Source organism: Lagenorhynchus albirostris, chromosome 15, assembly GCF_949774975.1.
Source record: "Lagenorhynchus albirostris chromosome 15, mLagAlb1.1, whole genome shotgun sequence".
NCBI classification, from domain to species: Eukaryota; Metazoa; Chordata; class Mammalia; order Artiodactyla; family Delphinidae; genus Lagenorhynchus; species Lagenorhynchus albirostris.
The window spans coordinates 80580062-80595387 of NC_083109.1; the positions used below are offsets into that span (position 1 = coordinate 80580062).

Here is a 15326-nt window from a genome sequence, read left to right on the forward strand (position 1 = left end):
AGAAACTCCTGAGCTCAGGACCCCTCCAGACCTCAACTTACGTATCTTCTCATCTGGCTGTATTCTTTATTATATAATAAACTGGTAAACGTGTTTGCCTGTGTTCTGTGAGCTGTTCTAGCAGAGTCGAATCCAAGGAGGGATGCTCATGGGAACCTTCAGTTTGTAGCCAAGTCAGACAGGAGTTACAGGTAAACTGGGGAACTATCACTTGAGCCTGGCATCTAAAGTTGGGGGGGCCAGTCTTGTGGGACTGAGCCTGTCACCTGCAGGGTCTGTGCTAACTCTAGCATCAGAACTGAATTGAATGGTAGGACACCCAGCTGGTGTCACAGAGAATTGCTCGGTGTGGGAAACCCCACACATCTGGTGTCATAAGTGCTGCAATTGTGGTTGTAGCATGAGAGTAAAAGAGAGACCCAACAGGAAGAGTGAGTTTTACACAGGCGGTGAGCCTGGGACTGAGATTATAGAAGAAATAGATGACATAAGATATGAGGAAGTTATACCCTAGGTCTTCAGCAGGCGGAGAGGGATTCAAAAGTTTAGTGAAAAAAAAAAAAAAAAGTTTAGTGAAAATATTATTTCTCAACTACCCTAATGAAATCATTATCATTTTAAAACAAATTCCATGCTAACCAGATAGGTCCTCTGATAATTGACCTGATTTCTTTGAAAACAAAAGCCCTATGTCCAGACTGGGGCTTCCTATCTTTAGAGAGATGCAGCCCTTTTATTTTCCCTATAGCCGTGTAAGCTCGGTGGCACGTTGTTGGTCAAGATCAAGAGAATAGAGATAAGGGTTTAATGATTTAAATGTATAAAACGTTTTCACTCCTATAATGTGCCAATTTGTTACACTCCCTGCTGTTCAGATAATCCTGGCAAACTATACAGAAAAAGGCAGTTCAGCAGTTGTGAGCCTGGAAATAGACAAAGTAAAGCCTTCAGATGACCATAAAGGGTCCTACTGATGAGAATATGTGTACAGTGTATCTTTCTTTTTATATATGACTGACTTATTTCACTTAGCATGCCTTCAATGTCCATCTATGTTGCCGAAAATGGCAGGATTTCATTCTTTTTTTACAGCTGGTAGTATTCCATTGTGTATGTATCACATCTTCTTTATCCATTCCCCCATATCTTGGCTATTGTAAATACTGCTGCAATGAACACAGAGGTGCAGATAGCATTTTGAATTAGTGTTTTTGTGTTCTTCAGATAAATACCCAGAAGTGGAGATAGAAGGGTCACATGGTACTTCTATTCCTAATTTTTTGAGGAATCTCCATACCATTGAATAAAAGTGGCCAAAGTGGCCTTGTCTTATTCCTGATCTTAGAAAACAAGCTTTCAGGGACTTCCCTGGTGGCACAGTGGTTAAGACTCTGTGCTCCCAAAGCAGGGGGCCTGAGTTCGATCCCTGGTCAGGGAACTAGATCCCACTGCCACAATTAAGAGTTTGCATGCCAAAACTAAGGAGCCCGTGAGCTGCAACTAAGACCTGGCACAACCAAATAAATAAATTAAATTAATATATTTTTAAAAATAATAAAAACCATTCACTTTAAAAAAAGAAAAAGAAAACAAGCTTTCAGCTTTTCACCTTTGAGTATGATTTTAGCTGTGGGTTTTTCATATATACAGGCTTTCTTATGTTGAGGTATGTTCCCTCAATACTCACTCTGTTAGTTTTATGATAAATGGGTGTTGAACTTTGTCAAATGCTTTCTATGCATCTATTGAGATGATGATATGATTTTTATCCTTCATTTTGTTAAAGTGATGTATCTTGTTGATTGATTTCCGGATGTTGAACCGTCTTTGCATCCCTGGAATAAATCCCTCTTGATCATGGTCTATGATCCTTTTAATGTATTGCTGGCTTCAGTTTACTAATATTTTGTTGAGGATTTTAGAATCTATGTTCATCAAGGATATTGGCCTGTAGTTTTCTTTTTTTGTGGTGTCCTTGGCTGGTTTTGGTATCAGGGTAATGCTGATAAAATGTGCTGATGAAATGTAAAATGTGTTGGGAAGGTTTCCCTTCGACTAGATATTCTACTTCTTCTTCTGGCAGCTGGAATTCATTGCTGAATAAAAACTCACTGATCCAGAAATTTCTCTTGCCTCTTTCTGATTTTTGCCTCCTTCCCTTTTCCAAATCCTAAGACCAAAGTGGTAAACAGCAAAGGCAATGTCATTCCCAGAACAGACAAGTAGGAAAATCACACCTAAATAGTTTAAGGTACATCTGTTGTTTGCGGGGGGCGGGGGGAAACTTTGTCTGTTATTGCCATCTGAAACTCACTCATTTGGAAGAGGCACTCCAAATAAATTAAATGAAATTATTCATTGTCTAAATGAATGGCTTTATGGATAATCACTATGGCTGAGAGGTAACATTGCTGTGGTAACTACCACTGCAGCCCTGTCTTTTCCACTTTAGTGGCCTGAAAGAGTAAAGTCATTTCTCCATATGCTTACCACACCTCCCCCCATTCCTCATTTCTTTTAAAGTCTTTTTCTGCCCCTGTCACACTAGTGAAATTATTCTAAGCTCTCTAGGCTCTGATAACTATTATAAAATGTTTATTATGTGTGCCAAGTGCTTTACAATCATTATCTTATGTTCCCTCCTCATAACAGATTCACTAGGAAGGCATTCGTATTTTCATCCTGATTTTTCAGCTGATGAAACTAGTTAAGCAACTAGATAAGGCAAATTGATCACAGTCATAAGTCTATAGAGAAATGAGGCTCAATTTGACTTTTCCGCTGTCCAGTGGTTCTCAAACTCCAGCGTGCATCAGAACCACCTACAGCATTTGTAAAAATACCGACTGCTGGGCTCCATCCCCAGATATCCTAATTCCGCAGGTGTGGAGCCGGGCTCGATAATTCACATTTCTAAACAATTCTCAGGTGATGCCCATGCTGCTAATCTGGGGGACCGAATTTAAGAACCACTGTTTCGGGACTTCTCTGGTGGCACAGAGGTTAAGAATGTGCCTGCCAATTCAGGGGACATGGGTTCGATCCCTGGTCGGGGAGAATCCCACGTGCCAAGGAGCAACTAAGCCCGTGAGCCACAATTACTGAGCCTGCGCTCTAAAGCCCGTGAGCCACAACTACTGAGCTCCCGCGCCACAACTACTGAAGCCCATGCACCTAGAGCCCCGTGTTCTGCAACGAGAAGCCACCGCAATGAGAAGCCCACGCACCGCAAGGAAGAGTAGCCCCCGCTCGCAGCAACTAGAGAAAGCCCGCGCGCAGCAACGAAGACCCAATGCAGCCAAAAAAAACCAAAAAAACAAAAAAACCCACTGTTTCACACCCTTGCTCCTCAAAGTGTGTTGGAGAATCCACAGCAACGTCCTCCGGGAGCTTATTAGAAACCCAACATCTTGGGCCTTACCCTAAACCTCCTGAATCTGACTCTGCACTTTTAACAAGATCCCAGGTGATTCATGGGCACGTTGTGTGCACTCATCACATACTTTCGAGCCAAGACAGCCTCTAAAGAAGGCAACAGGTAAATTTTAATTTACAGTGGGCCTCGCTGGGGCATGGGTTAGAAAGTAGGACTTCATTCAGCCCAGGGCACAAGGGAGAGTTATGAGGTTCGAGGCTCCCAGGCCTCGGCACCGCCGCCTCCACCTCTCAGTCGCGCCGCGCCCCGCCCCTCCCGCGCCCCGCCCCTCCCGCGCCCCGCCCCTCCCGCGCCCCGCCCCTCCCGCGCCCCGCCCCTCCCGCGCCCCGCCCCTCCCGCGCCCCGCCCCTCCCGCGCCCCGCCCCTCCCGCGCCCCGCCCCTCCCGCGCCCCGCCCCTCCCGCGCCCCGCCCCTCCCGCGCCCCGCCCCAGGCTTCTCTCGGCTCCGCCTCCCTACGGAGGGCGACTACTGCGCAGAGGCAGACGCCGCGCTCTTCCCCCTCGGGGCTCCCCGGATCCTCCGGATCACCGAGCACTTCTCCTAGAGCAGCCCCTGAGGAGGTGCCTGTACCCACTTCTCCCATCTTCGGGTGCCGACCGAACCGCCACCCGGAAGTGCAAACGTCTCCGAGGTTCTTAGCGTCTTTTTTAGAACGCCTGCCGTTACTCTTTCATTCACCCCACGAACGATTCTTGGGTGTCTGCCCTTTGGCAGAGAGATGAACAAGACACGGCCCCTGTCCACATAAAGGATTGTAGGACTAGGTGATAAATGCTGTACCTCCTAGGGGCTGGAGGCGCGGGGGCCGGATAGAAGAAAGATGTCCCGGAGGGTAACGGCCCTGAGCCCGGCTGCTGGTTGCGGGCCACGTAGGGGCTCAGGTGTTTGGTGGATGGAGATCTCCGGTTGGAGAACATTCCGGGTGGAAGAAAGGTGGCCGTCCCACGAAAACTCTCCGTGTGCAGGGTGCGTGGGTGCCTGGAGATGAAGCTGGAGAGGTAAGCAGAGGCGATCCTGAAGGGCTTCGTATGCATAAGAAATTTAAACAATGTCCTGAGTAGTCTAGACGGTATTTTAATCAGGAGACGATAAGTCTGATTTGCACTTTAAAATGCAGCTGGCAGCCAGGCTGGGTTGGAGGAGGAAAACACGTTTAGGCTGTTAGAGAATGGCGACAGAACGGAGGCAGAGATCACCTCTGCCTATGTATTTATTCGTTAGCTGTCTTTTCTCTTCCACTAAGATGTAACTTACATGGGGGAAGGACTATGTCTGTTTAGTTCATTTCTCTTACCCGGCACTTAGAAGGGTGCCTGGTACACAGTAGACCCTTAACAAATGTTGGTTGGATGGATGAATAAATCAATTTGCGGTTGATAGGACTTCCTAACTAATTAAATAGTAGATGAAAGTGGGAAGTAGAAGAGACAGATCACTGAAGATTGGAAGAACACAAGTAGTGGAACCCTGTTTAGTGGGTGTTTGCTGAGAACTTCTCCTGGGCTGACCACTGACAAGATGCTGTAAGGCCAGCATCTTGTCCAGAACAAGCTCCAATTTCTGGTGTAGTCAAGGGAGGGAATCTGCCACCAAGTACCACTTCTAGGTTTTAGTTCCACCAACAAAAAATGTCCGTTTCTTTTCTGCCCACTCACAGGACTGAATTTGAGAAGTACATACTTTGTTTTGTATTGAGTATTATCGGCCACAGACCTAGAATCCAGATGACTATGACTTGAAGGCTGTTTATTATTATATTGATGTAACGTGATATTGGTGCGCCATCATTTAATAAAACCATTCCTTGGTGCTTTTTTTGTTTGTTTACCTTCGCAGATATGCAGGAATGAATATCTTTTTTTTCAATAAATTTTCTTTATTCAGCATTACATTTTTTTAGATTTACCATGTTGATAAATGTGTCTGTACTTCATTCATTTTCAATGTTCTATATTCATTTCTATGTGTATATACCATAAAGTATTCATTCTTAAATTCATATAAAAGGTATTTGGGTTGTTTCCAGTTTGAGGGTTTTTTACCCCTGTGCAAGTTTCTCACTAATGAATAGCTGGCAGTGGAATTCCTAGATCAGAGGTATTCATATCTTTTTTTTTTTTGAATTTTACTTTTTTATACAGCAGGCTTTTTTTTTTTTTTTTTTTGCAGTACTCGGGCCTCTCACTGCTGTGGCCTCTCCCATTGCGGAGCACAGGCTCCGGACGCGCAGGCTCAGCGGCCATGGCTCACGGGCCCAGCCGCTCCACGGCATGTGGGATCTTCCCGGACCGGGGCACGAACCCGTGTCCCCTGCATCGGCAGGCGGATTCTCAACCACTGCGCCACCAGGGAAGCCCAGCAGGTTCTTATTAGTTACCTATTTTACACATATTAGTGTATACATGTCAATCCCAATCTCCCAATTCATCACACCACCACCCCCATGCCCCCGCCGCTTTCCCCCCTTGGTGTCCATACATTTGTTCTCTACATCTGTGTCTCTATTTCTGCCTTGCAAACCAGTTCATCTGTACCATTTTTCTAGATTCCACAGATATGCGTTAATATACGATATTTTTCTCTTTCTGACTTTTTGTACCATTTTTCTAGATTCCACAGATATGCGTTAATATACGATATTTTTCTCTTTCTGACTTACTTCACTCTATATGACAGTCTCCAGGTCCATCCACGTCACTACAAATGACCCAATTTCGTTCCTTTTTATGGCTGAGTAATATTCCATTGTATATATGTACCACATCTTCTTTAAGGAATGAATATCTTCATGTCTTTTCTTTCTTTCTTCTTTTTTTTTGGCTTTTGTTGAATATTTTTTCCTCACAGGAGTAGATTACTAGTTAAATAATATTTTATCTTATAGCTCTTACTATATATTGCCTGATTCTCTTCCAAAAAGTTAATCATGGCAACAACAATATCCATTTATGCAACAGTTACAAATTGAGTATCTACTGGCGCTAGGCATTGAGCTCCAGGAGCATAAGATGAGCAAGATAGACAGACCCTGCCCTCCTGTCGCTTCCAGTCTAGTACAGAAGGGTGGCATTTATCAGCTCATCACACAATAATTAGAAACTAACACATAGTGTGAACTAAAAATACAGGCCGCTTGCCAAGAGGCAGAAACCAGTTTTACAACAATCTCAGCAGCACTGGTGGTGGTTTGGGGGGTTTTGTTGTCAATTTTACTACCGTATTTTACTAAAAAAATGGTTTGTCAGGATTGTTTTGCCTGTTTTGAATTAATCTGAATTTTTCCTTCCTCATTCATCTACTGCTTAAGGGAAGTCCTCTACCATGCAAAACCAAAAAATTACAAATTTACACCTACATTTTTTAAAGATGAAAAACTAGAGAGTACTTACAAACTTGTCATATCCTTTCTTTCTATTTATTCTTTAACTGACTCTTCATCACTGAAGCTGAAGCAGGACTCGGGTTTGAATCCCAGCTCCTCCACTTCTAGCTCTGTGACCTTGGGCAGATGACTTAAGCTTTTTGAGCCTCTGTTTCCTTATGGATCAAATGGAGCTCATACCTTCCTGGTATGGTTTTGGACCACAGGTCATGTGTGAGCATTCCTTTATGGGGGAAAAGAAGAGACAAGAGCAGAATAAAGTCTCTGGCTCCTGGCAGATGTTATTACCATACCCAAACCAATACTTGTGTGGCTCACAAAAACACAGGGCAAACTAAGAAAGGAATGAGCGGGTTATCGTTTTATATTCTGAAAATGTAGGACTGGTAATGCTCTGCCTCTCTACAGGAGACCTCACCTAGTCTGGATGCCAGGGAAGGCCTTCCCTAAGGAAGAGCCTTAGCGCTTAGAACTGAGGGTCAGTAGGAGCTCACCAGGTCACTCAGGGCACAAACCTATCTGTCACCCTACCTCCCTCTCACACATCCGATCCATCAGCAGAGCCTGCTGACTCTCCCTTCTGACCATATACCCTGAACCCCTTCTCCCCCACTGCTGCGGCGGTAGACCAAGTCACCACTGCCTCTTGCCTGGGCCACCACAGCAGCCACCAGAGGGATTCCTTTATGACGGATCATTTCACTGTGTTGCCCAAAACCCTCCAGTGTTTTCCCATCACTCATCAAATTAAATCCAGATTCCTTCCCAGAGTCTACAAGGCCTTACATGATCTGCCCCTGGCTACCTCTCTGCCCTCATTTTCTCAACAACTCGTGTGCGTTCCTTCCTTAAGGCTTTTGCACTTGCCCATTCGTCTGCTTGGAATGCTCTTCCGCCATTTACCTGCATGGCTCATTCACTCCCTTCAGTTCTCTGCCCAGGTGTCACCTCTCCAGGGTGGGCTTCTTTGAGCTCTCCTCCAATAGTATCCTCTTCTTTCACAATCCCTTTCCTCTGCTTTATTTGTTTTCAGAGCATTTTCAACTCCTGCCATTATTATGTTTTTAGTTATTTACTTGTTCAAGTATTTTTTCTGTTTTCCCCACTAAAATGCAAGTTCCATGAGAACAAGAACTTTATTCAGCACTGATCCCTAGCACTTAAACAGTGCCCGGCACATAGCAGGTGCTCAATGAGTATTTGTTGAATTAATTAAATCTTGAATGAATGGATGAATGAATGAGCCATATAAACAAAGGGAGAGGGGAAAGATATTCCAGATAGAGGGGACTGCATGTGCAGAGGGCCTGTGGCCACTGGGGGTTTCAGAACTGAAAGAAGGCCTAACAGGGAGAGGCAGTGATGGAGAGATGAGGCAGAGAGGTAAGCACAGAGCAGACTTGAGAGGACCTTCGAGGCTTCGCTACAAGATTTTGGCCTTTATTCTAAGAACAATGAGAAGGCATTAAAGGGTTCCAGATAAATTGAGAATTGTGTTTTTATAAGGTCCCTCTGACTGCTGGGTGGTAAACTGACAGTAACGGGGCAAGAATGAATGCAGGGGACCAGTGAGCTGACTGTCAGTGTCTCCCAAGGCAGAGATGACAATGGTTTGCATTTGGATGCTGCTTGAAGAAGATGGAGAAACATAATTTGGATGTAAAATTAACAGGCACTACTTCTTATCCCTGTGATCCAGGGTGGATGGCTATGCTAACTAGACCAGAGAAACACAAACTCAGACTTAGGATCTCTTCGCTGGCACAGAATTGAGCCATGTGAGTAAGGCATTCCTTTTCCCCCACAAATATACATTTAACAAACCCTGATGGAGCTCTTGCCACGTGCCAGGCCTGTGCCAAGAACTGCAACAGATACAAACACGGATAAGGGGCAGCAGGCCACCCGAAGGAAGTAACATCCTGATAGAAATAATGCCCTTTTGGCTTTCTTATATTCCCTGCCTTGCTAGTAGCTGCCCTTTGTGCTCAGTCCTCTTTTCACCCATCTGCTTCGTATTCTGTACATCTTTTTACCCTCTCTGCTTACCTCAAAGCCCAGCCAAAAGTAGCAGCTCAATACATCTTGGAATGAATGTGAGTTCTTCTCTTTGACTCTTATGGAGTCAGTTCCCTAAACTGAGGTTTCTCTCAAAGTTTACTGAGCTCATATCACAATAATTTCAACTGTCCAAGCCAAATAGAGAAGAATAACTTGCCAACTTAACTCACAAGGCTATTATGAGGAAAGAAAGAAAAAAAAATCAAGGGGCCTTGCAAATGTGAAAGGTATTTGGATGACAATCCCCTGCACTTGCCCTGCCGTCATTACTATTGTCGGCTTTATCTCCTGTTTATTCAACGAATATTTCTGGAACATTTACCTTGTGCTCGGAGCTGGAGATGCACAGATAAACAAGATACAGTCTCTGCTCTCATGGAACTTACATTCACATGTGTACTGGAGCACTGTGGGTCAAGGTAAAAAGAAATTTGAAAATCACTACCTACCCAGTCCCATCACTGTACAGAACACAGATGCCAGAGTGGCGTGCAGCATTTCCCCTTTCCATGCTTTGTTGCTTCTCACTGCCAAGCTCCTTACCGTCCATGACCCCACATGGCAGGCCTTTCCCCCTTGGGTACACCCAGAGGATGCTATATTAAATAATATTTAGAAGACTGGACCCTCTCTGCAAGCAGTGGCAACTGCTTTTCTTTAAATTCCCATTGATAGCACCCCCCATTATTATGTATTCCAGTCCTGGGTGTATAGTTAACATATCAGTTTTCTTTCCTCTTGCATTATAAGAGTCAGCCGGGGCCCTGAAAACCCTGGTACTAGTTATGATTTTCTTGCAGGCACTGAAAAATCACGTAGCCTCTAGGGTCCTAGATATCTGGGAGGGGAGAACTGGGGCGGGGGGGGGGAGCGAGGGAGGGTTATACTGGTCCCTAAAATTATGTGATTCATGGCCAGTTCCCCACCTTCTCTTTTCGCTGTTTTCAGTCTGGGGGCTAACCACCAAGACATAGTCTCAGAGTTTAGTGAGGCAGCCTCCGTACACGGAGGCACACGCAGGGTACCCGGGAAGACGGGCTTGAAGACAGGTCCGGCACCGCGTGCGGCCTGCGAACCGCGGGCGAACGAAAAGGACCTGTTGGAGCATGCGCATCAGTGATCCCCGCTGCTCCGCGGCGGCGGCGCGGGGGACGGGGTAGGGGCGGGCTCGCGGCGGCTACGTGAAGCGATTGGCTCTGCGCAGCGGAGGGCGATCCCGCTTCCGCCGGGCGCCGGAAGTGACTCTCCGCCCCGGTCAGTGGGCCATGGAGAAGGTGGCACAGTAGCGTCTGAGTTGTGAGCATTGCGGGGCCGGCGGCCATGGAGGCCGTGCTGAACGAGTTGGTGTCTGTGGAGGACCTACTGGTGAGGCCCGGCCCTGAGGGAGGGAAAAGGAAGATTCGGAAGGGCGGGCCCTGAGGAGAGCCCGGGTAGGGGCCAAACCCTCTTCCCAGCATCAGCTTTGCCTAGGGAAGTCGAACTACGGCTCCCGGCAGCCCCTGCAGCGTCCGGCTCCTGCCCAGAGGTTCCACTTTGCCCCAAAGGCTAATGGGAGATGTAGTTTCCTGCGCCACCACGCCTCAGCCTGGGGGCCTGGAGTTTGACGGGTGCTGAGTGCATGCAGGAGCTAGGAGGTCGGGGTGCGGGCACCCGATTTTGAGTGCTCCTAAAGTGGCAGGGGGAACACAGTGACCACCTTAAACTTTCATATATTAGTCACAGTCCGGCACGGTGCTAATGACCTTTCAGGGGAGATCTCAATCTTTGTAGCTCTAGTAGGAGGTAGGCACTATTTTTATTCCCGTTTTTCAGATAAGAAAGGGTCCAGACCGGCAGGGTGGGGATGGGAGAAGCAGTCTCCGACGAGGGACCGCGTGGGCTGTTGTTGAGCAGTTCTGACAGCGTGTTTACTGTTCAGCCTTTCGGGGTCAGCTGCTCCGGGAGCGGTGCCTGGAGCCGCCAGCAGGTGGCATCTCCAGTCGGTACCACTAGGGGGAGGGAAGCAGAAGGGGGCCAAGACAGCCCGCCACTAAGAAGCAGAATGCCTGGGTCCCAGCGATGGAGATGGCAGAACCTGGGGTACCAGACCCCAAGACCCGCAAGGGAAATGTGGCAGAGGGGAAGATGCAGAGTAACGGGGAAAGGGACACCCAGGTCCTGCTACAGTGTGGCTTGCTCCCTTCACCTCTAAATGACTCCTCTCCTCTCCTATGGCAGAAGTTTGAAAAGAAATTTCAGTCTGAGAAGGCAGCAGGCTCAGTGTCCAAGAGCACGCAGTTTGAATATGCCTGGTGCCTGGTGCGAAGCAAATACAACGATGACATCCGTAAAGGCCTTGCTCTGCTGGAGGGTGAGGTGCTAGGCTGGCTCCCCAGCTCTCCCCTTCCCAACTGCCATCGTCCTCAACCACTGTTGGCCTGGCTCACTCCCTCCATCTCAAGTTCGGGGATCCTTTTTCAGCATGGGACCTCACAGTGCAGTCACCTCACAGTTATTTACCAGTAAACGCACTGTAAAATAAGGGCTATACTTAGCCTGACTTCCACTGTACTTTTGGCTTGCCAGCTCATCGATGATGGTTTTGCCAGACAGAGTCATAGCATGTCAGTCCCCACTGGACTTTGGTGATCTGGTAGTCTAGACGTAAGGAAAGTGACTTGTCTCGGGTCACACAGCTGGTTGATTTATGGCTGAATTGGGACTAGAAGCTCCTGCTTGTGTGTCCCAGTCCCATGCTCTTTGCCCCCCACCCCCACCGTGTTGCTTATTTAGCAGCTTTTGTTGAAAACCTTTTGTGGGGGGGGTGGGTGTGGAAGAAGTACAGAAGACGGTTCCCAAAACCTGTGAGCACATGGTGCTTTTATGATCAGAATCCTATTTGCTGCTGGTTTTGGATGGGTCACCATTTTTCAGAGGCCACAATACTTGACCTTTAAATTTCTCTGTACCCCCTTTCTCTTGGTCAAGTAATGGTGTATAAGCAAGCACTGTACTAGCCAAGGATGCCTGTTGCAAATCCATAAAAGTAAGACTCTTCCTTAATGCAAATCATCTCCGCCTCCATTTGTCTATTTCTCAGGTTTCCTCTAGAGCAGGGCACAGCTGTAGAATTGGTCTCTAAACATTGCCAGTCTAGTTGAGGAGACAGTACAGACACTTGGGAAGATGTGTAAACACCTGCAAAACCACTTAGCAGCAAATTCTAATGCAGAGTACAACTGAACACATGAGCCTCTGGGAAGTCACTGAACTAAGAGTCAGGTGGGGTCTTTCAGGGAGGGGTGACTGAAGGTGAGTTTGGAGCTGTTTTTTTAAAGGGGGAAGGAGCGCAAACTGACTTTGAACACAATTCTGGTCAGCAAGCTGCTGCAGTTAAAATACACAGCAGATGCCACAGCTGAGTAGAGATGCCTTTTGGCTTCTCTGGTGCCTTGATTTCCTTTCAGTTCACTTGGATGAACCAAAGTTGACTGTAGTGTTGATACCGGGGTGTGGATACTGGGGCATTGGGGCAGCTGGGGTTCATGCTGCCCCAGAGCTCTGGCTGGGAAGCCCGGAGTGACCGGAGCCGAAATGGAGGCTCAGGACAGTGACTTTCTCCCAGGATCTTATAGGTATTCAGGGAGTGGAGGGGGTCTCTGGGACACAGGCACTAGGAAGGGAGAGAAGGGGTTTTTACCCTCTTCCCTCCCCCCCTCCCTAGAGCTGCTGCCCAAAGGGAGCAAAGAGGAGCAGCGGGATTATGTCTTCTACCTGGCTGTGGGCAACTACCGGCTCAAGGTAAGGCGGAGAGCTCCTTCAGCCCCTCCACCCCGCCTGGGTGGCCGAGCTCCCTCTCGTCTCTCTCTCCCACGTCACAGAGGTGCAGGGTGATAGCAGGATGCTGAGGGAAGGTGAGAGACAGAGGATCCGGTGCCGAGGGTGTGGGGAGCAGTGTGACGTCAGCAGTGGGGTGCAGCCCCAAGCCTTGGGCTGTTATCTCCCTTGGCTTATCAACCCCACACAGTTGGGGTGGTTTGTGGACTCTACTCCACTGGGTGGGGCTGGAGGGAGGGAGGGGGTGGAGGTAGAGGGAAGAGCCCTGGGGCCAGCGGAGGGAAGGCCCTTCTGATGGGTAGGAGGAGGGATAGAATTCTGAGGGGGGTGTGTCATTCTCCCTGAGTGTAGGAATATGAAAAAGCCCTAAAGTATGTGCGAGGGCTGCTGCAGACAGAGCCGCAGAACAACCAGGCCAAGGAACTGGAACAGCTCATCGACAAGGCCATGAAGAAAGGTGAAGGCCGTCCTCTCTGCCCTTCTCCCTCCATCTCTGTCCACTCCCCACCCTCGTGTCTCCCTGGCCCCCAGCATCCCCAGGTGCCTCTCAACTGTTAAGTCCTCCTCCTTCCCTCGTGCCTGGGCCCTCTGGTCTCTATTCAGATGGTGCTTTCCAAGCAGTTCCTCTCCAAACCCCCTTCTTTCTCCATCCCTCAGGGGTCCCTCACCCCATGACTCCAGATACAGAGGCACATCCTCTGTTGAGGAGCGGCGGGCAGCAAGATGGTGGCCGAGGTCCCTGCGGGGACTAGGTTTTTGGACTCGTGACGGTCTCCCTTTTCCTCTCCCCAGATGGTCTAGTGGGCATGGCCATTGTTGGAGGCATGGCTCTGGGCGTGGCGGGACTGGCTGGACTCATCGGACTTGCTGTATCCAAGTCCAAATCCTGAACGAGACGGCGTCTCTGCCTCTGCCTGGGGACAGACACGTGGAGCCCATGGAGGACACTGGAAGAGAGGCCCACCCATCCTCACCGTCCCTTTCTTCTTCTGCACCTGTCACTGTCCTCTGTGACCTTCAACCTCCTCTCCCCTGGGACCTGTCCCCTAGCCCCAAATCATGTGTTTTGGGATGAGTGTAAATAAAATTGGGCTTTGGCTTGGGAACCTCTGTGTCTGTGTTGAGGAAGGGGCAGGTTCTGTTGGGCCCAGGGGTGGGGGTCATGCATGGGCCTTCCCTGCTCTGTGCCCTCCTACTCCTGCCCCCCAGGCTGGTGTGGGGTTCTCCTTTGTCCACTGAGCTGCCCAGACCCTACACGCTTCCTCTCCGCCCCCCCCACCCCGCCCAGCCCAGCCCAGCCACGTCCTTGAGCAGTGGCAGGCAGCATAGGGGCGTGCCCTGTGCCCGGATGTAGAATCCTGAGAAAAAGCAGTGACCAGAGGCGGAAAGGGCAGAGCTGAAGGGACACCATCTCCTCTGACCCACTCAGCTGCCTCTCAGCGTGTGGAGTTTTCCACACCAGGGGGGCCCCCACTCAGTTTCCTCCAAAACCTCCACCCTTCCCTCCCTTTGTCTTCCTGCGCCCTCCCCTTCCTCCCCCCCATCCCACTCCTTAGAGGAGAGGGGCCACTGGTTGGGGGAAGGAAATGGGCATTTGGCGTGGAGTCGGCAGAGGTCTTGGGAGAGGACAGGAACCCAGGACATCCCAGTTGCAGAAGGAAGGTCGGGACCCAGTCCCCACACAGCCTGCTTTGCCCAACACCTGGCCAGTGCCAGGCTCAGCACGGGCCTGCCTTGCTTCACTGCATTGCTTCACTGCATACTTCTCGTTCCTCAGCCCAGCTTGGGGGGGATTGGGGCGGAGGCGCCCGGGGGAGCACAGAGGAGCCTGACACGGGGAGGAGGGGATGGGGGACTACACCTCAGCGCAGTGATGCCCATGTGACCGCCTGGGTGTAGGACGGGCCCCAGCCTCACCTGCCAGAAGAGAACCAGAGCTGCCCCAGCCGTGGCCTTGGGGCGGGAACTGAGACCGTCTGTGCCGGGACAGGTGCTCAGCCTCGGTTTGGGGTGGGGACCCAGAGGTTTCTAATCTCTCATAATTAATAGAGCTGGTGACAGTTCTGATAACTCTTTGCTTTCTAGTTTATCAGAGGATCACGTCCTGGGCTTGTGATTTATCCCCCTTGAGGCCCCTTAGCAGCAAGATCAAGCTTCTTGCCGAGAGTCAAAGATCATCCCGACAAGGGGGGACCTTCAAGTTCAGGAAGTTGAAGTTTGGGGGAAAGCAACCTCCTTTGGCCTCACCCTGGCCCTTGGGCACCCAGACCCAGGGCATTCACCAAGTGTCGAGTATCGAGCGATTCATACTTGCGGGGAGCTTTGATCTGTAGTCACGATTCTTATGAAGTGAGAAGTAGTAGTTCTAGTTCACAGAATCGGAAACAAGCTCAAGGGGCTCAAACTTCATGCCCACATTCCTTTGGTAAATGATGGGACCTGGTTTGAATCCAGGTTGGTTGGATTCCAGAGCCATGGGTTTCTCCCAGATTCCCCATTCCCTTTTTCAACCTTCATCTTCCTTGGAGACTCAACGCCTCAAGCCCTAGCTCTTTGAGTTTCCTGAATTGTTCTCACCAACATTCAGAGAAGGTGGCTCCGCTCCCTTGGCCCTTCCCCACTGAAAGGTGC

At 49.1% G+C, this 15326-nt stretch overlaps 1 protein-coding gene and 2 long non-coding RNA genes across 3 annotated transcripts; 2 read left to right on the forward strand and 1 right to left on the reverse strand.

Annotated features, from left to right (window-relative positions):
- The first annotated feature begins 3879 nt into the window (after positions 1 to 3879).
- Positions 3880 to 5246, forward strand: LOC132505626 (uncharacterized). Its single transcript, XR_009535473.1, has 2 exons — positions 3880 to 4434; positions 5094 to 5246. It is a non-coding gene; the product is annotated as an uncharacterized LOC132505626 (long non-coding RNA).
- Positions 5247 to 6724: 1478 nt separating this feature from the next.
- LOC132505857 (uncharacterized) lies at positions 6725 to 9999 on the reverse strand. Its single transcript, XR_009535564.1, has 3 exons — positions 9806 to 9999; positions 9202 to 9286; positions 6725 to 7041 (listed from the first exon to the last, which is right to left on the reverse strand). It is a non-coding gene; the product is annotated as an uncharacterized LOC132505857 (long non-coding RNA).
- An 86-nt stretch (positions 10000 to 10085) lies between these two features.
- On the forward strand, positions 10086 to 13801 carry FIS1 (fission, mitochondrial 1). Its single transcript, XM_060124012.1, has 5 exons — positions 10086 to 10244; positions 11097 to 11229; positions 12583 to 12659; positions 13047 to 13152; positions 13488 to 13801. The coding sequence occupies exons 1-5, from the start codon at positions 10200 to 10202 to the stop codon at positions 13583 to 13585; spliced, it is 459 nt and encodes a 152-aa protein (XP_059979995.1). The 5' UTR covers positions 10086 to 10199; the 3' UTR covers positions 13586 to 13801.
- Positions 13802 to 15326: the final 1525 nt, after the last annotated feature.

Excerpts from the sequence above, each read along its gene's own strand:
- FIS1 (XM_060124012.1), top strand. The coding sequence starts at position 10,200 with ATGGAGGCCGTGCTGAACGAGTTGGTGTCTGTGGAGGACCTACTG. Across the intron at positions 10,245-11,096 it reads TGTCTGTGGAGGACCTACTG|AAGTTTGAAAAGAAATTTCA; the intron begins GTGAGGCCCGGC and ends CTCCTATGGCAG. Across the intron at positions 11,230-12,582 it reads AGGCCTTGCTCTGCTGGAGG|AGCTGCTGCCCAAAGGGAGC; the intron begins GTGAGGTGCTAG and ends CCCCCTCCCTAG.